At 50.7% G+C, this 27,599-nt stretch overlaps 1 protein-coding gene across 1 annotated transcript in view; it reads left to right on the plus strand.

Annotated features, from left to right (window-relative positions):
- The first annotated feature begins 617 nt into the window (after positions 1-617).
- GALNT17 (polypeptide N-acetylgalactosaminyltransferase 17) overlaps positions 618-27,599 on the plus strand; it is a 214,246-nt gene continuing 187,264 nt past the window's right edge. Inside the window, exon 1 of the mRNA XM_048324406.1 lies at positions 618-988. Coding sequence (XP_048180363.1) covers positions 751-988 — 238 coding nt within the window. The 5' untranslated portion in view covers positions 618-750. The remainder of the gene's footprint in view (positions 989-27,599) is intronic.

Raw genomic sequence — 27,599 nt, forward strand, 5'->3', positions numbered from 1 at the left:
ACCCCGCAGGGCCGGCGGGAGCGATGCCCGGCCGCGCTGCCCGCTCGGCCCCGCCGCGGCCCCCGGGCCCCCGCGCCGCGCTCGGGCCTCCGTGCCGGGCTGTGGCGGCGGCCGGGCCGCTCTCCGCAGGCGCGGGCGCTGCGCGGGGGCTCTGCCGCAGCCGCCGGCCCTGCGCGGGGCGGGGGCTCCGCCGCGGCCGCTCCGCCGCCCCCTCCCCGGCGCCGTGAGGGGCGGGCGCCCCGCGCCCCCGCCCGCCCCCGGCCCCGGCCCCGCTCCGCCCGCGCAGGGGGCGCCGGCCCGGCCCGCGCCGCGCAGCAGCGGCCCCGCGGGCCGGCGGAGGCGGGAGGCGGGCGGGGGTCGGCGCTGGAGCCGGCGCTGCCGCCGCTGCTGCCGCAGGGCTCCTCGGCCCCGCAGGGCTCCTCGGCCCCGCGGCCGCCCCGCAGCCCCGGCGCGGCCGCCCTGCGCGGGGCATGAAGTTGCGGCGGCGGCAGCGCGGCGGGCGGAGCGGGGCGGGCGGCCCCGGCCGCGCCTCCTTTGCGGGGCCGTAGTCCGGGGCGGGCTCGCCGCGCCTGGGCGAGCGGTGCCGCTGCTCGCCAGCCCTCCCGCTCCGCTCGCCGCCGCGGTCGTGCGGCCAGCCCGGCCGGCCGGGACGCGCTCCCCGCGATGTGCGCGCAGCGGCGGGCGGCCGCCTGCCCGCTCCCATAGCCCTGCCGGCAGCGCGGCGGCTGGCGGGGCCCCTCGGGAAGTTTGATGGCTTCTTTGAGGAGAGTCAAAGTCTTGCTGGTGTTAAACCTGATCGCCGTGGCTGGCTTCGTCCTCTTCCTGGCCAAGTGCAGACCCATCACGACCAAGAGCAGCGACTCCTTCCATGACATCCATCCCAGGGCAGAAGTGGTCAACTTGACAGCCCACGGCATCAGCTCCATCCAGGATGCAGTGCTGAAGAGGCTCTCGCTCCTAGAAGACATTGTCTACAGGCAGCTGAATGGTAGGAGTAGTTCTCCTGCTCTTTAATGTCTTTGGGGTAGGGTCGGTGGTGAACCGAGGCTCGGAGCAGGTGCCCGCCTTGCCTGAAGTTTGCATGACGGACCCCTGCTCTCCTTTCTGTTGTTGTGCAAACGGGCTCTTGACGCACTGAATCGATTTAGCATCTGATTTCCAAGTTCCGTGTGTGTTTAAAGCCCGGGGTACCTTGCACAGGATGGAGGGAAATGGTAATAACAGAATGCTGCCTTTCACATTTACAGCGGCGGTCAGAAAATGACAGTGGCACGATTTCTGCATCAAACGAGCCGGGTGTGCAGTGGGCGAACACGGGTTGGAGCAGCACAGTGTGTATCGATCGAGGGAATGGCTTTTACTCCTACAGAGCTGGGTTTGGAAAGGAGTTTTTAATGGCTCAAGTGTGTTGCATCATTTGAGTGCAGAAGGTCAGAAAGCAAAAGCACTTTCTCTAAGAAGTTAAGCAAACTATTCAGTATTTCCTATGGCTCAGCACTGACAACTGCTAATTAAAATCTCAAGTAATGCTTCTCTTTATAGCACAGAAAAGGGATTTCTATTAAAATCTCACCAGGTTCAGTAGCTCTGAGATGTGGAAAGGGAGTTTTAGAGATGCTGTGCAGGATAGAGAAACACGTTGTAGAGATGTAAGAAAATCTAGGTGAGGTATCTAATTAAAACACTCACTGTGGAAGCTGATTTTTTAAAAGTTGTTCCCCACAGATTCACAACTGGGGGTGCAATTTCAATCCAGGGTCTTGCTTATTGCTTCCAATCTCCGTAGTTTTAATGCCTGCGAGTTTCTGTGTGTCGGAATGAGCAGAGTTGGTGTTTCTGGCAGTGTCAGTGTGATTCCCTCTCTGAGTTTGGAATATGGAGCTCATGCCCCATTCTGTGCTGTGCTGAACCAAGAGCTGGTGTGTGCTGTGTCTCTGTGCTGAACCTGGGCTGTAGCTGGTGTCCCTTTGCACCAGGAGGAGAGGCAGGTGCAGGGATGCAGCGTGGCTTTCCTGGAGCACTTGGCTCAGGCAGTGGCTTTGGGGACAGCACTGGAGCACTCAGCTGAGGAGGAAAGTGTTATTGATATTCCTACTTTATACACTCGTGTGAGAAACCTGTCCTGCCTGTGCCTGGCACCACGAGATGTTGAAGCAGCACTGCTGGGTGATAAACAGAGGTGAAGCGTAAGAATAACAAGGAATAAGGTAGAAAGTTGAATGTTATTTGCAGTCACACTGTGAAATTGCCTGCTCCTGGATCCTGCTAGGGCATAAGTTTCCAGGAGGATTTAGGCAGTTATTTGGGCAGTAACTGCAGCTCAGGATAGGACCCTTACACCAGGGCGTTGGACTAGGATAGGACAAGGGATCATGCAGCAGTCTGCTATCCCTGCACACACACAGGGTGAGCTGAGGTTATCGGTTATTGCCCTTCTGTGGAGGTTAACGTGGGCTCCCTGCCCTGCCCTGGGGGCTGCTCTTGGCGCTGGCCGGGGCTGCTGAGACGCGCTGCAGGGGCACGGACAGCTCAGTGCTGTCCCCAGGCTGCTGTGGGCACGGGGAGCGCTGTGCTGGAGCCTGCTCAGTGCTGAGCAGCAGTCATGCACCTACACACCAGGGGAGGCAGAGAGGGAATAGATATGTTGGCATATCACAAACGTTTTCTCAGGGCAGGCAGAAAGCTGAGCACATAAATGTGACATCTTGTCTGGCCTCTGCATCCTGGGGTGATTTATAGCAGCGCTGATCAGTCTGGCTGAAAAATAGCTCTGGCACGGCGCTTATGTAACTTTGGGTCAAGTGTATATTTGGTACATGTGCTTTTGAGAGAAGCTCAGTGTGCTCAGTGCTCTGAGGGGTGGCTGTGAGCCGTGCTTCAGCAGGGCTCGGGTTTACAGCAAGATGTGGGGGGCCAGGTGAACCCCACCACCACCCACCAGCACTGAAAGGAAGCTGTCAGGGGCACTGGGACAGTCCCAAGGACTGAGGATGAGGAGCAGCTGGGTTGGCTTCCCCTCCAGGAATTTTCTGTGCCTTGATCAGCATTCATCCTGGGCAGTTGAGGAGCACCTCTAAAATCTCCTGCCTGCTGGAAATGTGCAAATAGGAGCTCACCACTTCTCCTTGATTTTCACGTGGGTAGTTTTGTGCTGGTGCCTCATAAAGCCCTCCTCAGCTCTGGGCCAAGCTCCTTGCACAACGACCCACTGAGAGATTTCTCTTTTGGTTCTAAAAGGTCATGTTTCATTTGGTTCTAAAAGGTCATGTTTCTGACCTGTGGTTTAGCAGCTACAAAATCGTGGAATAAAGTATCTCGTAGGGTGGCATGTGGAAAGCCTGCACCTCACAGAGCATTGGGAAGTGTTTGGCCAAAGAGAGAAACTACAACCCAGTCTGGGTGCAGCCAGCTATGGATTTCTTCTGCATTATAGGACTTGGCTGGATTTCAGTGGGAGTTGAAGCCATCTTTAAAAACCTGAATGTCTTCAAAAGCTCCATTCTGTACAGATGAAATGAGCAATCTGATCGTACCGTTGCTGTGGGTTTGGTTTGTGAGTCATGTAGTGTAAAGCAGATTGGAAATAACAGCTCTCGGTGGTACAGCAGCCCTCATGTTTTATGTCTGTGTATTTATTTATCTCTGTAAAGGTCAGCCATGAAAACACCTAAACAACACTGCCTTGGCGCTGGGAAAGGAGGGATTTGACACAATCGTAGTGTCTGAATGACGTTTCTCTGCCATGCCACTCTGGAAATAACACCAGGCTCCCTCTTACTCCTCTCTGGGCAAGGAGAGCTGTCCCAAACGTGGCTCAATCTGTACATTTGCTCTGTTCATTTCTGAAAGCCCTTTAACTCGTTGCACAGGTTGTGTGGGGTTTGCTCTTTGCTGGTCTCTAACTGATGGCTCCCACACAGAGAGGTACGAGGGCACCCTTTGGAATGGAGGGCTTTGTATGTGCAGGCACTGATCTGGGACTTCAGAGGATTTGTAATTTCTGCAGTCACTGCTATGGATGGAATTCTTTTGTCCAGCAGATGTCCAGAGAAAGCTAATGAAGGTCAGAAAGGAATGTGTGTATTTTACTCTGGGTGTTAACTACAACTTGTCTTTCTGATCCAAGCCTGGTTTTTTGTGTGCTGACATTTACATAAGCACAAATTGTGATCCAGATTATTTCAACGTCACGGAGATTTGCACAAATGAACTTTTCAGTTTGTCTCTGTGCTTACAAAGAGAGGGTTTCTGTGCTATGTGACCAGGTGAGGAGCTGCAGGGAGCAGAGACTCAGAAGGGAGCATTCAGCATTTTCAGGAGCCGTGTGCTTCTTCCTGGGCAGTGCTGGGCAAAGTCTTCCCATTAGCTAATGCCATTCTTCTGAGGCTAATGTATGTATGACTCAGTGATGACCATGAGGAATTTGAGGAATTGGGCATTTATAGGACTTTGAGACAGCAAATGTGGGCCAAGCTTTAACATCACAGTGGCTGTAGAGTGAGTGACATGGCTTGAGGACAGCTGGTGTTTGTGTCCAGTGTCCAGAGGTACTGTGAGACCCTCTCAGTGGGGTGGGTCAGTAAATGGTGCTGCCACTGGAAAATAGGGGGTGCAGGGGGGAGAGAGCACTAAATAAACCCTGGTTTTGGGTGTGGGGAGCCATCCCCTGTACCTGCCATAGCTGAGCACCTGGAAAAGATTGTGAGCAGGTTACTTGTGCTGCTCACTGGGGACCTGAGGAACCTCCCAGGCAGCCACCTTCCAGCTCTGTGTCCAGCAGAGGTCTGGCTCTTGGATTAAAGCCTCTGAGCAGTGCAAAGGCCACAAGCTCCCTCCCTAGGGCTTTGGATGCTGGTGGATAGTGGTGGGTTCACAGCAGCAGCAGACTCCAGTAAGTGCTCAGCTGCCTGGAAGCCAATGACACAGGGATGATGTGGCATCTACCTGAGTAGTGAGGGAAAATAGTACAAAAAGTCTGAACTTCAAGCTAAATACTGGTAAGACAGAGAACAGAAGGGCACTGCTGACTCATCCAGAGCTCTTCTGTTACATTTTATTTTAGAGTCTCTCAACAGATCATAGAATCAGAAAATGGTTTGGGTTGGAAGGGACCCTAAAGACCACCCAGTTCCAGCCCTCTGCCAGGGGCAGGGACACCTTCCACTATCCCAGGGTGCTCCAAGCCCCGTCCAACTTGATGTATAAGATCAGGGAGAATTACAGCTCTTTGTAAATTGCTGTAAAAGAGAGAGAAGTGATGAAGGAGTGCTGAAGTGAAGCTGGCCAGAAAAGGGGTGAGCAGAGAGGGCTTCTTCCCCCATGCTAAAGAAATGCACAGGTTAAACTGCTGCTTTTACCAAATGTTAAATGTTGAAGAGGAACTTTACATTCCTTGGGGGTGAAATAAGCCTGTGTTCATTTTTTAAGGCAGCCTGCATCTGTGCTTTTGCACATGGAATAATGTGAATGTGCTGAGGTACGGCCAAGCACATGCCAGCAGCCTCCTGTGTTCTGGCTCTGCTCTCATCTGCTTATCCAATTAGGAAATTAACTTTGGGAGGGTTGCGTATGGACATGGAACTGACACTGAATCACAGCCCTCAGCACGGTGTTGCTATCCTTGTAAAGTGGCACTTAATTAACTTAAAACACTTTGGAGATACGTGGAATTGCTTCCCATAAGGATAAGATAATGCTTATCTTCTCTAACACTTATCATCCTCCAAACACATTACAAACTTAGCTAACCACTGAGTATAGAAATTATATATGTAAATAAGTCAGATTAAAAGTGGTTTTATCAGCATTTAGGAGAGTGTACTAGCACTACACCCACAGTCTGGTAATATTAAGGTTTTAACAGGTAGGTAATATATTAACTTAAATGCTAAGAAATCCCCTGATTAAGATAAATAACTAAGTGTAAATAACTGAGAGCAGGGAAAAGCTGTTTGTAGGCAGAAGGGCCCAAACTTTAATGATGTTACTGAACTAAAACAGTTCTTCATAGGAGCAGAGCCTTGGTGGGTGAAATCCTTTGATATAAGAAATGGTGATGTGGAGATAAGTGATAAAGGATGGGGATGTGGCTGCTGTGTTAACTGATGGTTGTCACAGAGCAGCTGGGATGGTGCTTGCCAGTCTATCCCACTCCCAGGATGTTTCTGAAGTAGAAAATAACTGTATTATGTTGTATGGCCTTTACATATTAACTTGATGAAAACTGCCACTTTAACATTTAGGATGCACCCAACAGGTTTGGTTGCCGTATTCCCTAGTAGGAATAATGCAAATTATGCATTCAGTACCTGCTTTTAGAAGTTCTTAGCCTAAACTTCCTCACAGCAGGAGAGAGGTCTGCACAGGCTCAAGGCACCTGAGAGCTGCTGCCTGTAAATTATTCCTAGCAGGTTCCTGAGAACTGGGTTTGATACCGATCAAGGAATGAATAAAGGAAATACTTCTTAGAGAAATAACAGAGTTAAAAGATGAGGCTAAGATAGACATTTAGAAGCATCTGGAAGCTCAGACATGAATGTGACATTTAGTTTGCAACCCATCTGACAAGGAACTGATAGATAATTTGGGGGTTTGATGGTTGTTTGGCATCATGATCCAAATATTCCCTGTCATTGACAACGAATGAGTAATAAGCCAGTAATGCATTTGTCGTGCAGAGACAACACAGGGTTCATGGGCTGCAACAGCAGTGACCAGAACACAGTGACAACAGTGGTGTTTTAGTTTTGCATATTAATTCAGGTCTCCCTGAATGGAGAACAGAAGCTTACCTGGCTGGCAGAATTCACACAGGTACATTAGATTTACACTGCCTGTTCAGTTGTGCAGCTGTGAGAAATATCTCCCCAAGGATACAAAACACCTACAGAGGTGCTGTAATTATGTGAATAACGGTGTTTGCAAGCCTCAGTCTGGATCAGCCGTGTCCTATTGTGTCTCCAGGGAGAGAATTGGATGTATTTGGAGAAGCAGGCACATCTAGAGATGTTTCAATGCCTACAGGCTTCCAGCTGCCATTCCAGAGGGCAGGACTCTGCCTGGGTGGAGGTCTCCCCTGCTGGGCTCCCAAAGCATCCTGGATACCCTGAGGCCTTTGTAGGGCAGCAGGAATTGCTGAGGAGCAATCCTGTGCTTGCTGTCTTGGAGATCTCCCCTCTTCACCAGGCAGGATTGATGGATGAAGTTGGCTTTAGGCATGTGCTGTCCATGTGCTTGGATTCTGGGGAATCTTCTGGTCCATTCCAGGCCACCATCCTCCCTCCTTACCCTCTCCTGGCAGAGAGCACGAGTGTTGCTGATCAGAAAATGCAGCCTGTGAGAAACCCACCTGTTAACAGGGCACAACAGCAGAGGGAAATGAGCCTTCTCAGGTACCCAAGGAGGCTTTACTGATTTTGTGATTCACACCACTAATCTTTGCCTAAAATGGAACATCTGTTCCAGATGTTGCTGGCAGGCTGCCAGCTTCCAGCTCCTCCAGACACGCCTGAGCCGCGGGGTGTAGCTGAGGGCATTCTGCATGTTGATAGATTAAATTTAAAAGAGAGGCTTATTTTTGGTAAGGTGTCCTTATCAAAGTCTGCAAAGGGCTGTTCAAGCTGAATACTCGGGGTATTGACCCTCCTGTGAGTCAACAGCAGTGATTCAACTCCAGAAATGGATCCGAGCAGCACGGAGATTATTTTTCCTAAACAGTTCTGGGAGTACAAGCAACTGTATTTTCCAGCCCCCAGTCCCCACGGTCAGATTTGTTCTAGAAATTGTTGAGTGCTTTACACCTTATAGTTACAAGCCTTGCTATTTCTGCCTATAAATCTAATAGCTATCGACCCACATTCTGACATCCCCTGACGGTTATCTAAAAATAATGCAGGAATGATGCAACGAGACGTAAAACTGTGTGAGGAGAGGGCTGTGCTGAGCCATCACAGCCTGCTCGGGGTGCAGCTCAGGGCTCTGCTGCTCGGGTCCCTGGGGGGATGCAAAGTTGCCTGAAAAAGGAATAAAATTCCTGGTGAGTTGGATAAAAACCACAGTTTGCGTTTTCCTTTTTAAAATCTGATGCTCGGCACTCGCTGTGTAATGAATCCCCATTGCTGTGATCCTGCCCTCCCAGGGGCTCCTCCCTGGGCTTCACTCTGATCCCTGATACCCCAGAGAGCGATGCCAAGGGCTGTCTGCCATGTCCCAGCACTTGTTCTGCCCTGGAACAGGAAACACCGACAGCATCGCTGGCTCTGCTGGGGGAGTAATCTGAGAACTCTGCTTTAATGGATGTGTTAAAAATAGGGATCTCCCTGGGCTCTGCGAGCCAGGCTGGTGTGCAGGAGCACCATTCTTCCTGCTGGCAGGGAAAATGAGAGAGCTCTGGAGCTCTGGGGCTGTGTCACACGCAGTCAGTCAGCACATCTTCCCTCACAGCTGGTGTGCCATGGTGCACATGGGAACTTAATTCCAGTGCAGAGAAACCAGCGGTGTGATGTGTCAGCATGGGATGCTCGGGAAGGAAGGAGGGAAGGGGAGGCCTTGGTCCCTCTCCCCTTTAGTACCCTCAGCTATGTGCAAGTGGAAATGACTTAGAATCACAGAATGGGTTGGGTTGGAAAGGGATCTTAAAGCCCATCCAGTGCCACCCCTGCCGTGGCAGGGACACCTCCCACTGTCCCAGGCTGCTCCCAGTCCCAATGTCCAGCCTGGCCTTGGGCACTGCCAGGGATCCAGGGGCAGCCACAGCTGCTCTGGGCACCCTGTGCCAGGGTGAGAGTGAAGAATTCCTTCCCAATATCCCATCCAGCCCTGCCCTCTGGCAGTTTAAAGCCATTTGGTCTTGGGTCTCTTCCTGTGGTTTGAGGTGTGAGTGCCCCCAGCAGTTCCCTGGCTCTGGAAGGGGAAGGCTCAGGCTGGGAAGGGCTGAGCTGTGCCATGTGCTGCCTCTGAGCATCCTTAATCCCTCTGACTCTGTTCCCCAGCACCCAAATGGGATACCGGGCTTCCTTTGCTCCCATCTCCTCTATGGAACAGCAGGGCCTTTCTGTGTTGTGGGCACTGGAATCCAAATTGCTGTTCCTTGGTGTGTCCAAGTGCTGCTGAGACACAGAAAGCAGAAAAGCACTACAAGAGAGAAATCAGCAGTGGATTAACAGACACCAGCAGTGCCCCAGCCGAGTTACTCTGGCTGTTTCCTCGAGCCTCAGAGAGCCGAGCAAAGCTTCTTACCTGCTGGTTCAGAATTGACTTTACCTTAGTTTTAATCTTCATGAGCTCATGCACTATTTTGGGTAGGGTAGTGGCCCACCGTGGTTGTGCCTGTTCTCAGAGCATAAAGGTAAAGTGAGAGGTTAATTTTAAGATAAGAATTCCTTTCTGGGTCTTTGCCTATATTACACTTTAAATGAAATCATGAGGGCACTCACGTTTGCACCAAATTACTACTAATTCTTCCAAAGCAGTTGCTTGATCACACTTTATAAACACGAAGCAGAGGAGGAGAATAAAAAAGTGAAAAGCCATTTAATGAATTTTAAAGCTCGCTTATATTCCATTATTGGATTTTAAATAATTTTTGTTGACCTTTGTGTGTTTTTAGTATTTGCTGCATTCAGTGAGGTGGGCTGGAACACTGAATACTTTAAATATCTGGGAACATAAACCCCCTGTTCTGCTGGACTTTATTTCAGTTTTCCCTATTTGCTCTGACAAGACAATAACAGTAATAACCATTACCCTGGTGTAACCCACGTCGTGCCTTTCCCTTTGCTAAGTGTAGCCCAAAACCCTAATGTGGGATTCCAGTCTGCTGGAAGTTGCTGTTCTTGTCATCGGGGGGACTGGTGTCACTGCTGAGGGCAGCAGGATCCAGCAGGAAAGGCTCAGGGCTCAGTTTTAACTCTGATGTTTTGTGTGATGCTCCACCAGTCACACATAGTAGTATTAGAAAAAATATGTAAGTTCAGGATTTATGTTCCCTTATGTATTACTGAAGGGATGTCTCAAGGATGGGAAGAGATGAGGTTTTTATGTGGGGAATGATATGAGAACAAAGAAAACCTTGCAGACAAATTTTGGTTATTTGAGGATCCTTGGAACTGGCATCAGAGAGGTGGGAACAGAAAGAGCAAGGCAGGAGAGATGCTGGGCTTGCTTCTTCCTCCTTGGGGAATCCCACAGAGTGGATCAGGCTGTGGGACCCCAGAGGGTCCCTGGTGCCACCTCCCTGCTCAGGCAGGGCCATCCCAGAGCACAGGGCACAGGATTGTGCCCAGAGGGCTCTGCAATATCCCCGCTGAGGGAGACTCCAGCCCCTCCCTGGGCAGCCTGTTCAGGGCTGGGCCCTGCCCAGGGCAGCAGTTCTGCCTCCTGTGCAGGGCAATTGCTGGGCATCCATACCCAAGGGCTGGAATGGCCCTGGATGAAGTGATCCCCCCTCCCTTAGGCTGTGACCTTGCCCAGTGGCCCTGACTGGTTCCTGTCCCTGATACTTGGTTCTCTAAACCAGTGAGAAACGGGCTGTTCCCAAACCACTTAACAATATAAATCATGCAATAGAGTGAGGCAGAAGATTGGGAGGAGGGAGAATTAGACCTAAAGTTGTGTTAATTCCCTGTCACTTTTGGATTTCAAACTCCAGTTGGTTTAAATCTGTATTAATTGCATGTTGATTAGGTTGAAGGGGAGATATGTTAGAAAATGAACTAATAGAATCAGAGAATATCCTGAGCTGGAAGGGGCCCACAGGGACCACCCAGTCCAACTCCTGGCCCTGCACAGGACACCCCAGCAATTAATAAACTAATTAATAAAGGGACACACAGAGGGACCCTGGCTGTGGGAAGCTGGGGGAAGCAGAGGTGTCACTTTGGAGGAGCAGGTGCTGCTGGTGGGGCAGGGGCTCTGTGGATGAAGTGGCAGGGTGGACCCTGGCTGTCTGGTTTTCAGGCCCCTCAGGTGGAGGTCAGGAACAAACCTTCAGTCTCTGGAGAAATAAATGATTGATTTACCCCGTGGGATGGGGGAGCTGCACTCTCTGGCACGAAGAGGGATGGTTCAGACGTGGGGCTGTTTGCTCAGTGCTGTGTTAGGAGGGGACAGTGAGTGAGGTGCATCATACAGGTGATTTAGGGACGTGCAGACACCTCCCAAACCTGCCCTCAGGAGTGTCTGGAGGTAGCTCGGGCCTCTTGCAGTGTCTGACATGGGAGGTGTTGCAGGATCGGGTCATATTGACTTGAGTTGCCTTTGGATCAAGCTCTGAATCAATAATGACTTTCTGGGGGAGTTTAACTGCTGTTCTGACAGACATGAAAGGGGCTAGGCAGTAAAATGGGACTTTACACTTTTATCAGTCTTTTCCTAGTAAGTTGCTCAACTTCCAAGTACTAATTAATGCTATGTTCCTTCCACAAATTTCCCTTCCTACTGATGCTGTGTGTTTGATCGAGAGCAGCACCAGGCCTTGCAGATTAGAGCTGCCTGCCAGGCTGCGGTGGGGACAGAGAACAGGGAGGAATAAAACTTGGACATCACATCCCCATTGGAGGCCTTCAGCATAATTTATGCTCTTTGTGCAGCTGTTTGGAAAATCCTGGAATTCCCTTCAATGTCCAGCTCTGCATATCCAGAAACACCCAGCTCCAATTCCAGAAATTCCAAAGAAATTGGATTTGGATATCGAAATCCACTCCGAAGCTGCAGACCTGGGTGGAGACACCTCTGGTAGTGTTTTACTCTGAGGCTGCCCAGACTTTTCCAGCATGAGAAACTGCTTTAATTTGTTTATAATTTTTCCCATTAGACTGAGATGGTCAGGTAGTGTTAAGTTCATGTTTATCTTCAATTCCATCAAACTGGTCCAGATGTTTCTGGAAGTGATGTGTGAGAAGAATCACAGAATGTCCTGAGCTGGAAGGGATCCTCAAGGATCATCCAGTCCAACTCCTGGCCCTGCACAAACATCCCAACAATCCCACCCTGGGCATCCCTGGCAGCGCTGTCCAAACACTCCTGGAGCTCTGGCAGCCTTGGGGTCGTGCCCATTCCCTGTTCCATGTACCAAGAACAGGTACCATTGTCCCCATGGAGGGACAAAAGAGGCTAAAAAGGGAAAATGAGTGGAGTGGTTGAACTGGCAGCTCAAAAAAAATAGGGCTGAGAAACCATGGGAGCAGAGAAGGGGGGAGATGAGGAGGCTGAGATGGGTGGGGACCTTCAGAATTGACAGGGAGAGAGGTGGCAGGGGATGGGACAGGGTGTCCAGGCAAGGAGCAGCAGCCCTGGGGGCATCTCTGGATTGCTCCAGGAGTATTTGAATGCTGTGCAGCTGCTTGTTTTGTTACAAATAGTGGGAAAAGGGCTTGCTGCAAAAAAAAAAGTGTATTTTCAACTTGCTACTCTATATAAATGAAGTATAACTGAAAGGAGAGGTACTTCCAGAAGCCTTAATGGCAAATGTAGTCCTTGGATGTTTGTTCTGGTTTGGTGATTCCAGCGTGAGCCTCGCTCAGGAGATGAGTGGGTGCAAAGCAGGGCAGGTATTATTAGCTGTGCAAAGCAAAACAATACAGTTGCTGTGGAAAAATTACAGGGTTTGTGCTGAAGCAGATATTTAACCTTTGTTTTTACAACTCCAGAAATGAAGCAGTTTGTTTCTTAATGTGGGTTTAATGCTGCAAGTGTGTGCTGACTGGATTTTCACACGGAAGGGAAGAGATGCTGGGCGATTAAAGTCTGCTTTAACGATCTCTATTCCCATAACTCCTAATATTTGCCATTTACTAATTATGATGTTCCGAAGCAGTTTGCATTTGTAGTAGGTGTTTTAAATGCTGCTGCTGTTTTAGTTTCAAGCTAGTGACTTTTTGCTTTAAGGAAGTATTGTGTATTATTGGTGATTTTTGGAGGCTAGCATGAAGAGCTCACCTCAGATTGTTCTTTATTAGGAGGTTTTTGATGTCCAGGGCCCCGGTGGAAGCAAAAATAGATGTGGCAGAGGACCAGCAGTGCTGGAGAACACAGGAAGTGTCTGTGAGCATTGTTTTGTGGTATAAACTCCTGTGAGTCAGCGAGGGTGTGTCCAGGGGCGGTTGCTGTGGGGCCCTTTGTGATTTGGGACTTACTGCTCTGTTTGTTTGTTTTTTTTAAATCCTTGGGATTTTCTGGCAATTTTATAATAGCAGAAATGTGGCTGACTGAGAGGTCACAGCCTGGGCAGCAGCTCCACAAGGAGCCCGTGGGAATGAAAAGAGTAGAGTGGTTTGTTCATGGCCCATTTTGCTGCTCCAGGGGACAGTGGGATGGGACCAGGTGATCTCATTTAGGGCCCCGCAGGTGTTGTGAGGACACTGACCTTTGTGTGGGGTTTGTGTCACCAGGTTTTGGTATTGGGGAGGCTGCTGGAAGCTTCCCCCATGTCCAAGGAGCCAACAGCAGCCGGCTCCATGGGGCTCCCGGGGGGATCCATGGGGGAGCAGAGATCCACCTGCAGCCCCTGGAGGAGCCCAGGGCAGAGCAGGAGATGCCTGGGAGAGCTGTGATCCTGTGGGAAGCCCCTGCTGGAGCAGGGTCCTGGCAGGGCCTGTGATCCTGTGGAGGGAAGAGCCCACACTGGAGCAGATGTGCTGGAAGGACTTCTGGCCCCATGGAAAGGGATCCACACTGGGGCAGCTCCTGAAGGACTGACCCCATGGATAAAGGGATCCCTGGAGCAGTTCCTGAAGGACTGACCCCATGGCTAAAGGGACCCACACTGGAGCAGATGTGCTGGAAGGACTTCTGGCCCCATGGAAAGGGATCCACACTGGGGCAGCTCCTGAAGGACTGACCCCATGGATAAAGGGACCCACACTGGAGCAGTTCCTGAAGGACTGACCCCATGGATAAAGGGATCCCTGGAGCAGTTCCTGAAGGACTGACCCCATGGATAAAGGGATCCACACTGGGGCAGTTCCTGAAGGACTGACCCCATGGATAAAGGGATCCCTGAAGCAGTTCCTGAAGGACTGACCCCATGGATAAAGGGACTCACACTGGGGTAGTTCCTGAAGGACTGACCCCATGGATAGAGGGACCCACACTGGGGCAGCTCCTGAAGGACTGACCCCATGGATAAAGGGACCCACACTGGGGCAGTTCCTGAAGGACTGACCCCATGGATAAAGGGACTCACACTGGAGCAGTTCCTGGAGAATCTGCCCTGGGAGGGACCCCAGGCTGGAGCAGGGGCAGAGTGGGAGGAGTCCAAGGCCTGTGGAGGAAGGAGCAGCAGAGACAACGTGTGATGGACTGAGCAGAGCCCCATTCCCATCCCCTGAGCCTCTGAGGGGGAGGAGGGAGAACAAATCCGGAGTGAAGTGGAGCCTGGGAAGAAGGGAGGGGTGTGGAGAAGGGTTTGAAGATCTGGGTTTATTTCTCAGTTTCCTGCTCTGATTTGATGGGCAAGAAATGGAACTGATTTCCCCCAGCTGAGCCTGTTTGCCCATGGCAGCACCTGCTGAGGGATCTCTCCCTGCCCTTATCCCACGCAGAGCCTTTCCCTGTGTCCTCTGTCCCCTGCCCAGGGCAGTGACAGAGGGGCTTGGTGGTGCCCAGGTGCCCAGCCAGGGTCACCCCAGCACAGCCTTTTTGTGTGAGTGACCTCCCTGCAGAGCAGAGCAGAGAATGCCAGAGAAGTGGTTAAAAAACAGCTTGTAAAGTGTGAGTTAGGCTGGGGCTGTGCTTGAAGGAAAAAGGGAAATGTGCGACTCGGAACTGTTGGGTTGCTGTGCGAGCAAGGCAGGCCTGTTAGCTCAGCTGTCTGTTCCCTCTGCCTGTTATTTTACCTTGAATTTTACTTGTTGTGTTGTTTTTTTCCTTAATCCCATTTCTCAGTCACCTTCACCAGAGGCAACTCCAGCTGTGACTTGACAGCTGCTACTGTCTTCTCCAGCATGTGCTGCCAAAATCCCAGTTGATTCTAGGGCTTAAGGCACAGTGCTGTCTATTTTCTGTACTTCTGCCTACTATGAAATCACACTTATTAATATTAATCATGCTCTTTCCACATTCAGAAGCCTCCAGGCATACTGCAATTATGGGTTTTTTTTTATTTAGTGTTTGGCAGGTGTGCCCAGGCAGTAACACAGCTCATGAGCATGGCCCAGGGCAGAGCTTTGGGGCTGGGTGGACTCGAGTCTTCAACTAAAACCTTAAACTCTTAAGGAAGCTCGAGTGTGAGTGAAAACTTGGAATACACTCTCTCCACTTGACATCCTGTGAAAGAATTCCTTGACTTGGCAGAAAGGGCTGTGGTGCCAGGGGTAGGATGTGCTGCAGGTCCTGGTGCTGGGCATTGGGTGTGGTCCTGCTCACACCTGCTGTGGGTACCTTAAACTGAGCTCATTTCCTGCTGCTTTCAGCTCCAGGCTCCCTCTCTGCAGTCTAGAAGGCAAAATGCTGCTGCTCTTGGAGGCAGAATCCAACCTGCAGCCCCTCACTCTGTCTCCCAAAAGTATTAAAAAAGAAGAGAGACTTCCCCTTTCTCACCTGCTCCTTCCTTGGCATTTCCCACACCTCCACGCTGAGCCTTGGCTTAAAGCCTTCGGAGTTGAAACTCAAGAAGTTGGGGAGGGGGGAAAAAAAGCTGATCCAGGAGTCTTCTGCCTGGATCAATGGAGCAAAAGAACAGGCTGAAGCTGCACAATTGGGAGTCAGGAGAAGTTTGCTCGTGCTGTGTCAGGAGCTTGTACAGGCGATTATCTTCAGAGGTGCATAAGGCAAAAGCTTTTCCAGTCTAAGGAACTTCCTTTTTACTTCAGTTTTAAAATGCTGATTTTTAGTTTACTTTTTAAAACAAAATTGCTGATAGGGGCATTGAAGTAATAATGAAATTTTTGTGGTTCATTTTCTTTGACTCGTTTTTTAGATGTTGCTACACAAAACCTTTCCAGTACTTGCCTCCTGTGAGCCCTGGGATTCCTTTTCCTGCCTTCTGTGCATTCCCTGCACTCTGCACACTCGATCCTGCCACGCTCCCAGAGCTTCCCAAAAGGAGCTGGGTGGGAGCAGCCCGGGGTGCCTGGCCTTGGGGCAGAGCTTGGCTCCCCAGGTGTCCCTTGTCACCTGTCCAGTGACCAGGGCTGGAACTGGGAGCAGCAGGAACGTGTTCTGTGAGTGCATGGGCACAGCTCAGGAATTCCTTTATTCCTTCAGTATTGCCTGTTGTGTGGAGCCAGGCTGGGAGAGCTGGGGGTGTTCACCTGGAGAGGAGAAGGCTCCAGGAAGAGCTCAGAGCCCCTTCCAGAGCCTAAAGGGGCTCCAGGAGAGCTGGAGAGGGACTGGGGACAAGGCATGGAGGGACAGGACACAGGGAATGGCTTCCCAGTGCCAGAGAGCAGGGCTGGATGGGATCTTGGGAAGGAATTGTTCCCTGGGAGGGTGGGCAGGCCCTGGCACAGGGTGCCCAGAGCAGCTGGGGCTGCCCCCGGATCCCTGGCAGTGCCCAAGGCCAGGCTGGACATTGGGGCTGGGAGCAGCCTGGGACAGTGGGAGGTGTCCCTGCCATGGCAGGGGTGGCACTGGGTGAGCTTTAAGGTCCCTTTCCAACCCAAACCATTCCAGGATTCTGTGGAACCACTGGTAGGGTTTAAAACCCTGCAGCCCAACCTGTAAATTTTTCTGAGGAGTGGGCCCTGCCTGCATCCCTTCATGTGGGAGGTTCGGAAAACCCAAGCAACTCTGGTTTCATCATTGCAGGTGTAAGCTCTGCTCTTTCCAGGGATTTCAGCAGGGTTAGGATCAGGCTTTGCTTCTGAGCTTTATTAATTGCCAGGACGAATTGGAATGCTCTTTGCTAGGCTAACGAAATAAAAGGGTAGGGCCTAATTTTCAGGCTGAAACTGATGTAAGCTGGGCTTCTCTCATGTGAGTCCCCTGAGTTTTTTCAGTCTAATTCAAGAGATTTTTCTTTCTTCTTTCTTCCCCTTGCTAGGTCACGAGGAGCCTTTGTATTCCGTTTGCATTGTGTTACCTGTCAGGGACACATAGCTGCAGGCCACAAGCAGAACCACCTGTAGGGCAGCCACCTTCCAGCTGTCCTTCATGTCTGTGTCTCAAGTTGGTTTTTCTGACAAGTGTGGACACTTTCATATTTATACCCGTGACAGAAGTGAATCAAATTAGTCTGAAATCACCCTTTGCTCTGACAATGCTCTGCACTTTCCTTACATTGAGGAGATAAGGAGACGAACAAACCTGCTTTGAAGATGAGCTGATTTCCATAGCAGGCAGAGTGACCTACTTAAAGGGAGAGGGAGAGCGAGCGGGGCTGGGAGTGGGCTCTTTATTTATTTATATAATCTCCAAGAGTCTGCGTCAGCTCCCCTGGCTGAGTCCTCTCCTGACACTCAGCTGCCAGTGGTGGGGAACGTGGAGCTGAGCAAATGCCGTGTCCTACAAGGATCTCCTGTGTGTGCCCAGCCTGGCGTTGGGCACTGGGGAGTGGCACCATTCGCACAGGGCTTTGGGGAATGCTCATCTTGGCTTCGCGTTGTGGGAAACCTGCGTGGTTGCCTCACTTAAATGAGGAGGAGCGGGTGCCTCGCTTTGGGGTCTTGGGGGTCACGTTCAGAGCACGGGAACATCCCTGTGGGGAATTGCCAAGGGGCTCTGGGGATCCGGGGATGCCGCAGGGGATGGCTTGGAGCAGCAGGTGGCTGGTGAGATGTGTTTGCTCCTGATTTTGCACACTCCTGGTTTGGCAGCCAGGTGATGCATGGAGTCACGTGTGTGCCATCAGTGAACACTGCCTGGGTGGGTGTGGGGTTTGTGGCCTGTTCTCTTTAAAATGGGCTCTCTTAGTAATAACCTGTGTCTGGCTGGGTGCCACCCCAGTGGGGGACCTGCCTCTGCAGAACAGAGTGCTGTCCCTGGTCCTTGTCCTTGGGGTGAAGTCAGTCTGTCCCAGAGTCATCACAGGGGGCTTTGGGGCCAAAGGGACTTAAAGCCCCTCAGCCCTGGGGTCACAGAATCACAGAACTGGCCAGGTTGGAAAAGACCTTGGAGATCATCGAGTCCAACCTATGACCTGACACCACCTTGTCACCCAGACCATGGCACTGAGTGCCACATCCACGCTTCATTAAACACTTCAGGGATGGTGACTCCACCACCTCTCTGGGCAGCCCCTTCCAATGCCCAGTGTCCCGTGGGCAGGGACACAGATGTGCATCTGGACCAGAGTGACCATGGTCACACCAGCCATGGAAATGCATCATTTGTACCCTAAGAGCTGATGTTCCTGCCCCCGTGGGTTTGTGACCACCCTTCTCTCAGTGGCTGAGGGCTGGCTGTGCCCTGCCAGCGCTGCTTCCTGGGTTTGTGACTCGGCTCCACTTGCATCACCTGCAAAATAATTTCTATGTCCAGAGTTGGTGCAGCTCAGGCATTGCATGAAGCTGGGATGATGTGAGCTTTCACAAGCCCAGAACTGCTGGACACTCCTGCATGTCCAGTGTGATGTCCTGAATGTCCAGGCTGTTGGTTGGAGCTGCTGGCTGGGACAGTCTGGTCTGAGCTGATCGTGTTTATGAAGAGATGAAGATTTGTTCATTGAGGCAGACAAGGCACTAAGAAGTTTTCTTTGCCTACCCTGCAGAGGGACAAATATTTAGTAAGAGCAGCGTGTCTGGTTGTCTCTGCCTGGAAGCGCCTGCCCTGTGGGTAGCTGGGTTTCACTGGAGCCATCTGCTGAGTTAACAAAGCCCGTCAGGAATTTGGCAGGATCTGGGAACTAAGTTAAAAATTAAGCACCGACGAGTAGGTGAAAAAAGCGTGTTCACAGCCACCTCGGGGCATCAGTGCTCCTGTAACAACTTTGTTCTGTGCAATTACTGTCCCCTGTTGCTTTTTAATAACATTTCTGTTTCTCTGAGTCAGAACTCAGCTCTTTTAGGCTTCCATCCTTCACTGAGAACAGCAAATCTGCGAAGTCTAGAGGAAATCTGTGGCCTGCTTGAAGTAACATTTATAAAAAATAAGTTTATTGACTCAATGCAGAGAGGAAACCTCAACAGGATGAAGAACTTTCCATGGAGGGTGGCAGAGCCCTGGAACAGCTGCCCAGGGAGGTCATGGAGCCTCCCTCCCTGGAGACATCCCGAGCCCACCTGGATGTGTCCCTGTGTCACCTGCTCTGGGTGACCCTGCCTTGGCAGGGGTTTGGACTGGGTGATTTCCAGAGGTCCCTTCCAACCCCAGCTATTCTGGGATTCTGAGAAAATGTGTGAACACCTCCCCAGGTGCAATGAGGAGCTGTATCTTGCTTTTTTTGCTTTTATTCCATTCAGCTTTGCAGAGTTCTCCTGTCCTCTGAGCTCATCTGCCTTTCTCCCAGGGTGGAGAGTCCCAGTTTATTTCATTCCTCATCTAAAAAAGCATTTTTAAAATCTTTGCTATCCTCTTGCTTTGTGTTGCTACATTTTTTTTTTCTCTCTCTCTCTCTGTTTGGTTTTACCTGGAGCTGCCCAGGGCTGCACCCAGCAGTCTGGGTGGGAAAGGGGGGGATACCTGGGCCAGACATTGGCAAAATGGCACCAGTAATTGCTGGAAATTCAAAGACATTCCTGTATCCATAACTCCTGCTAGTGACGTAGGAATTTCTGTTCATTCCTGCTCTTAAAGGGCTCCAGGGCTCAGATGGACAGGACAGTGTCTCACAGAAGTGAACCTGAATGGCTCCAGTGTTTCTCAGTCCTCCTTGTCCCACCATGTCTCCTGTCCAGAAGGAAGGGCCGGAAGATGTTCCAAATCCTTGAGCTGCGTGGCAGGGTCTGTCGAGCCTCAGTGTCTCAGAAAATCAAAGTAAACTCTGAAACCCAGGCCCAGAATGACACGGCCTTGGGCCACTTGTGGAACTCGAGGCCATTAATGTTGTCACCATCAGGATTTATGGAGATCTTAGGAGCTGGGGTGACCCTGCACCCCCAAGGATGTGTTTTACCGGTGGTCAGTGGGGCTGCAGAGGGATCTCCCCCCTTTTCTCTGAACGTGCACCTTGTGGAAGTTTGGGAGCTCTCTCTGGGTAGAATTTGGCAGATCTGCCCCCGTCCCCGTCTCCATCCTCAGCTCTTCCTCCTGCTCAGTGATCCTTGCAGCTTTCCCAATCCCACACTGGCCTCTGTTGCTGATGGCAGACTCCAGCAAAGCTGTGATTTATCTTTGGGAGCAGTTATGTTTAATGTGCGTGTCGATAGGATGCACTTCAGATCTGCGTGTCCTGACGCTGGGGAGTGTAAACAACCCAAACAGAAATGGAAAACCTCTTACAGCCTCGTTCTGAGGCATTAAAACAAGTGCTGTCTATGGGGGAATTTAATGATTCCTTTCAGAAAGATTTATTTTGATATAATATTTTTAAAACCTCACTTTAATCTGCTCAACTGTTGGAGAGCAAACAAGACAATGCCTTCCTTAGACGTTTTGTCATTTGATTGAACAGTAAAACAAGTAGGTTCTATTAAAAATCTAATTTTTGCAGAGCACTTAGAGAACTAAAGAATTAAGAAATACCAATGAAGTCGTTCAGGCGTAGCCCTGGGTGGTCTGTTAGAGGGGTGTAAAGCGCAGGGGAGTGTTTGATGTCCATGACTGGAGTCTCAGGGTGGGATTCAGCACTGAGGTCTCTCTGCCCTCAGTGCTGGCCCCAGTCCCTGCTGTGAGGTGATGCTCAGGGCCAGGGTGTCACCCTGAGCCCCTCTCAGGGCAGCAGAGCCTCTGCACAAGCCAGCCCCAGCAGCAGGATGCATGTGCCAGGATGCAGAGATAACCCCTGCTGCTCCCAGGGTGCAGCTTCTGTCTGCTCGTCAGCCTGGTGTCAACCTGCCAGGGCTGTCAGAGCCAGCAGGGAGATGGAGTGGGAAGCAGTAATTCCTGCAGGGAAGCTCTGTGGCTCTGTGTATTCAGGAGTATCCTGGTGGGATGCAATGAGCTTACACTGGGCGAAAACATCTGCAGGCAAAATATTGTTACACTGGCAGTGTCTGCCCTGCCCAGAGAAGGGTCCAAAAGCTGCTCAGGTTCACTGGCAGTGAGGGAAAGGAGAGGTTGGGAAAGGCAGGATATTGCCCAAATACCCAGCGTTTGCCACTTCCCAAAACAGGATGTTTTCAATTCACCAGAAAGCCCCTTGGGAAGAGAGAGGGAGGAAGGGACTCTGGCCCATGTCAGGATTAACTCTGGGAAAGGCTGTCCTGAAAACAGCACTTGGGGATTGGTACGAACTGGGGAATACCCAAAAAGAGAATCAGAAGTGAAAACTGGTTTATCCTTTGTTGTTGTAGAGCTGTCTTCAAACAGGTGGTAATCCTTAGATTAAATCCTTAGATTTAGGATTGTAGCCTCTTGCCTGGAGCTGAAGGCAGTTTGCTGTGGATAATGGCTTTGGGTGGCTGGGAGCCCTTTTCCAAGTGTTTGTGGCCCTCAGCCAGCAGTGCCAGCACAGTGATCCGGGATCAGAGGTACCCAGGGTACTGTGGGACACTGGGAGCTGCTTCCATGGCACAGCTGGACTCTGAGGCACTGGCGAGGTCTCTCCTAGGGTTTGGCACACATCTGGATGGAGAACCCCCCCAGCTCAACCCTTTCTGTGGGTCAGCAGGTCCTCTGCTTCTCACTATCACTCAGCTCAGTTGTTCTGCTCTGTGGTGAGATTATAAAATCCAAGGATTCAGCCTGGGGCTTTGAAAGCTAAATTGCCGTTATCAGTTGGTCCGTGTGGATGGCACTGGACAAATGAAGCTGCTGCTGAATGCCCAGTTCCTGTCCTCAGAGTCGGGAAGCTGGCAGGGCTCAGCTCCAGGGAGGGAAAGAGCACAAACAGTTGAGCAGGATGATGACAGTGTCCTTTGTGAGACATGCTTGTCTGTGCCATAGGATAAAGCCATTCCCGTGGGGGTGGCAGTGCAGATCCAGCCAGTGGAGCTCTTGGATGCAGTTGTGGGAGATGGAACAGATGGGCCCTTGTGTGCAAACCGAGCGTGTTCCGCGCCCGTCTGTTGTGGGAGTGGAGCTCCGAGAGTGCCAGGCCCTGGAAACCCCTGGAAATCATCTTTTCTTGAGGAGATTAATTAACTAGATGTTTTTCCTAATACGTGTGGACTGACAATTTGTGCTGTTGCATATGGAGCTTCTGCACCACTGAGCCTTTTGATTCCCTCTCTCTTGCTCCGGTGACGCTCCTGTAAAGCTCCTGCAATTCCCTGGGGCTGGACCACTGCTGCCTGCAGCCCCTGCTGCCTGCCAGAGCACTCAGCCTTGCCTTGGGTACATAATGACAAGAGTTCACAACCTTCCAAAGCCATGGAATGGATAAAGAGACACAAAATGACTTAGATGCCTTATCCTGGTAAGGAAAAAGGTTGGATGCAGCCCCTTCAAAAGGGTCAGAGCCACTGGGATGTCTCTGAGCTGTGCAGGCTGCAACTGTACCCACCTGGGCCTCTGGAAGAAGGGAGGGCAGTTTTAAAGGCTTCACTCTGGAAGAAACTGGGATTGGAGAGAACATCTCTCTTAGGGGCAAGAGGAGAAGCAGGTTTGGATTTTGAGAAGAAATCCTGGTGGGTGTTTCTGCCCTTCAAACAATCTGAACTGCACTTTGTGCAGCTGGATGGGTCCTTGCTCATGTGACCTTCCAAGGAGACACTGGGACTGGTGTTCCCAGGAGATCCCAGAGCCAGCAGCAGGGACTGACACCAACTGAGTGCCTCCTGTGGAGGTAAAGGGGCAGAGGCAGCTGAGCCTTCCTGAAGTGTAAAAACTGAGAGCTGGAACATGCAGACCTCCAAGAGGAAGTGAAGTGAAAGATGTGGGATGCAGCAGTGTCCAAAATCCTCCCTGGGTTTGGAGGTGAGGTGATAAGGAGCATGTTGGTTCTTTAGGTTGGAGTCTGATTTTTTGTCCAGTTTGGGGTTTTTGGCTGGTTTTGTTGCCATTTGTTGCCATTTTGTTCAGTTTGGGGTTTTGCAAGCCCTGTAGCCTGGTGTGCAGCAGTGATAGAGGGAGTCAGCAGGGGTAGGTTTCACTTGAACATCTTGGAACCTCCTTGTTTAAAAAAATGCAATCTTCTTGTTTAAAAGCCCAGTAATCTATAATTGTAAATGATGTACCCAGTTCTGTACAGAAGCAAATGGGGAAAGCTGTCAGAAAGCAAATCTTCACTTAGGGGCTGTAAAATCAGGCTTTTTACATTTTCAAATGTCATTAGTACCTGTTGTCCAAGCATGCCTTGGTAATTGCTGAGGTTTTTGTTGTTTACATGTGGCATTTCTGGGAGCTTTCTGTACCAAGCCTGTGATAAGCAGCTTCGCTTTGGCAAGAGGTCCCTGCATCCCTCCCACTGCTTCCCCTTTATGGCTTAATTCCCTGGGCTTTGCCACACTTTGATTTTATTTCATGCCCTGCAGCACGAGGTCTCCAAATCGTTTACATCTGTTAAGCAAACATCTCTTTCTGGGACTGAGGTTTTAATTTAATAAACCACTTCCTAATGGGGGTCAGCTGCAGCTGTGAATTTGTAATGAGAGTTTGTTGGGAGCCCTTTGGAGTGGCAGAGCCTGGAGGTGCCAATGCCAAGCCTGTGCAGGGGGATGCGGCAGAGGGGTTCACGCAGTGTGAGCTCCTTGTGTTCGATCAGCTGGTGCTGCCTGAGCCCCCGTGGCTGCCCTTCCGTGGAATCCCAGGAATGATACAGGGCTGACATAAAGGTGGATCCCAGGCTCAGTTTGGATCCAGCTGGAAACAGCAAACGTGTGCAAAGGGGTTGTGTGTTAGAAGCTACAGGTTGTGTGTTAGAAGCTACAGGGAGTTGTTTTGAGGAGCTTAACTAAGGGATGCTCTTTTGTAGAGCATGTTTTGCATGTGGGAGATTTTGCCCTCAAATGCTTTGGAATCATGGAGTTGTTCAGGTTGGAAAAAAGCCTTAAGTTCATCACGTCCAGCCCTCAACCCAGAGCACCACCATGGTCCTCAAGTGCCACACCCATGTGTTGTTTTGAACACTTCCAGGGAAGGAGACTGGCATTTGCTAGGGCAGCCCCTTCCAATGCTTTACAATTCCTTCAGTGAAAAAATTTTTTCCAGTGTCCACCCTGAGCCTCCCCTGGCCCAGCCTGGGGCCGTTCCCTCTCCTCCTGGCCCTGTTCCCTGGCAGCAGAGCCCGACCCCCCCGGCTGCCCCCTCCTGTCAGGGACTTGTGCAGAGCCACAAGGTCCCCCCTGAGCCTCCTTTGCTCCAGCCTGAGCCCCTTTCCAGCTCCCTCAGCCGCTCCTGGGGCTCCAGCCCCTTCCCAGCTCCGTTCCCTGCCCTGGACACGCTCCAGCCCCTCAGGGTCTGTGTTGTCCTGAGGGGCCCAGGACTGGACACAGGATTCAAGGTGTCACCAGTGCCAGCACAGGGGACAGGCACTGCCCTGGTCCTGCTCCCACACTATTCCTGGCACAGCCCAGGTGCCATTGGCCTTTTTGGCCACTTGGGCACCCCTGGGCTGATGTTCAGCTGCTGTTGACCAGCACCTCCCACCAGACCCATTTCCAGCCACTCTGCCCAGCCTGGAGCATTGGATGGGGAATGTCTGGGTTCAGGTCACACAGATGGAACCCCCAGGCAGGGCAGGTGCTGCCCTACACAGCCCCCAGGAAGATTCCCAGACCAATTGCTTGGCTCATGGAAGCAGGTCCAGGGCAGGAAGTCAGATATTCCCGAGGGCCCCCACAGCCTTGGGATAATTCCCCTGTTGCTGGGCATCAAACATTTCCTCCTCATTTCAGAGGTCAGAAGAGCCCCCAGAGGCTGATTGCTGCTCCGTGTCTGCGTTTATCCAGGGGGTGTGCAGGAGCTGTGTTGTGCTCTGTGTCTGGTAGAGTTAATTGGGGTCTTGTTTGTTTGCCAAAGCAGCACAGAAGGATCCCAGGCCCTCAGGACACCACGCAGAGAGATTTTGTATAAATTATAGAAGATTCATATATTAGTCAATGAATTCTTTTGTATGTCCTTTCCCATCTTTGCTGATCTCTAATAAATCAGTGTTTTGGAGACCAAACAGAGGCATGAAAAATCTCACAGGGATTATATATAATATAATATATTATATATATATATTATTATATATATTATATATATATATATTATATATATATTATATAATATATATTTTATATATATATATATAATATAATATAATATAATATAATATAATATAATATATAATAAGTTTCCCCTTGAGCTTTTAATTTAATTTTTCACTTTAACATGCCCTGTCCTACTGCCAGTCCCTTCCCTTTGGTAACACTTTAAAGTGTACTTCCTTTGGCAGACTTTTCCAAATGGATTTGGGATGGATCATTAGGCATCTGATTAAAGTTTGTTTTCTTTCCCCCCACATCCTCCAAAGAAAATTCTGACTTTTTTTCAGAAGATGGGCACGAATTTCTATTACAAGTCAGTGAACTTCATTTACCACTGCCTTGAAGTATTTTGCTTTGCTACCTTCCTGCCAACTCTCACCAGGGCATCTCTGGTGAGACTTGCAGCAGAGGAAGCAGCTCATTTCTTTGGCAGTGCTGCCTTCTGGGGTGTAAAATTCCCTGTAACCTCTGGTTTTTTTCCATGATGGCTGTCCTGGACCCATTTTTGTGTTGAGTTTCCCCTGGGGGCTTTACCTGGTGAGGTTTTACACCTTGCTAAGGCCCTGGGGGTCGCTGCAGTCATTGTTGGGGTGGGTGAGGCATGGAGCTCAGCTTGCTCCTTGTCTCTGCTGTTCCCCAGGAGCTCCAGCACCGGTGGATTCCCAGCACAGGGCTCGCCCAGCCTGGCAGCTCTCCTGGTCACACCCTGCAGCCTTGAGCTGCAGTGCTCCCCTTTACATCTCCATTCTTCGCTCTTCATGTCATCCTCCTTTTCCTTCCTAGTTCTGTTGCTCTCACTTTCTGTTCTTTTATTTTTATTTATATTTTTTGATATTTCTTCCCTTTAGTACAGTGCCTGTTGGAGCTGTGCTGTAGCACAACGTGGCTGAAACTTCAGCAATGGGCCAGGGGTGCCCATCCTGCAGAGCTTCACTCTGTCTGCCGGGCTGGCAGGGAGCAGGACAGGAGCAATGGGATGGCAGAGCTCAAGTTAAAACCAGCTCAATCCTGACTGGAAGACACTTAAACCAAAACTGAGCTTGCAAATGTGTCATAACTCTTTTGATTGGTTTAACTGCTCCTGGTACCCCGAGTTATGGAAAGGGGTCTGGATGCTTTGTGTTACCGTCTACTGACCCCCCCAGGCAGCTTTTCTTCTCTGGAACACTGACAGATTCCAGTGAGAATTAGGCTCCACTTGGGGCTGGAGCTGTGCACTGAATAACTTGTTCAGAGCTGAGGGAAAGCTCCTGCTGTGACCGTGATCCTCTGGCTGCCAGGAGCTGGTGTTTTCCTGGGTTCGCCTTGTATTTCTCTATTAAGGACCTGTGATTATCCTGTAGCGAGAGGCATTGCTGTGCTGAGAAATCTCTGCTCAGGATCTCCAGCTGGAGCCATTATCATGAGAAGAATGGATTTCTCCTCTTCCGAGTATTAGGGATGTGTTGTGACTTTGTGGAATCACTGCAGGAGTAAATGATGTATGAAATGAGAAATCTCTGCTCTGTGTGAACAGGCACAGCCAGGGCTCTAAAACCTTCAGCTCAGAGGCAGCCAAAAAAAACCCCTGAAGTGTCCAACACGACTCCTGTGGTAAAGCACCTTCCACCAAGTTTGGTTTAATGTTTTTCCTGGTGCACTCACAAGTCTTGAATGATCATTACAGGGAGAGATGTCCGTGCCCAGTGTGGAGAGCACACTGTGTGCACGTGAGGAGGCTGTTTCCCTGGAAGTTTGTAGCCAAGAAGGGATGCTCCTCAGCCTGGGAGGAACTTCTTGTTCCATCAGAGCCCCTTATCAAGCCCTTTTATCAAGCTTTCTCCTGCAGACATCCCACCTTGCTCCTGCCCCAGCCAGCTGAGCTGCACACACTGAAGCTGGCAGGTCTCACATGGAATCAGTGCTCAGAGGAGACCTGGGAAGTTGTGCAGCTTCCTGCTTTTTATTGCCACGTGTGGATAAAGCCCAAGGCTGAGGTTAAATCTGCTCACTGACACTCTGTCCTTCCTCGGGCCCCCCGCCCTCCTCCCTTATCCCCACAGGAGAGCCTTGGGTGGATGGAGCAGCCAAAAGGCAGGAACTCCTTACACTGAAAAACATCAGCAACAATCTTCAGCTTCTTACAGGGTAGGTTCATGGAGCTAAAAATACAGAACTCTGTGTATTTTCTAAAATAACCTCATCTCCTCACAGGTAATTCAGCTGGAGAACAATTTGGAATTGATAATAAAGGACATTTTTCTTCCTACCTTTAGCAAGGAGGCAGAATGACTGAGAGATAAGTCCCTTGGACTCCTACCAAAAAGCTGCATCAGTGTTCCTGGGAGAGTGCCTGGAACTCACAAAATGCATCATCTGTTTAGCCAGGCTGGATGAGTTATCAGTTCAGCACTAACTGTGCCTCTCCTTGCTGCTCTCCATGGGTTCTTC

Source organism: Corvus hawaiiensis, chromosome 20 (assembly GCF_020740725.1).
Source record: "Corvus hawaiiensis isolate bCorHaw1 chromosome 20, bCorHaw1.pri.cur, whole genome shotgun sequence".
Classification (NCBI taxonomy): Eukaryota; Metazoa; Chordata; class Aves; order Passeriformes; family Corvidae; genus Corvus; species Corvus hawaiiensis.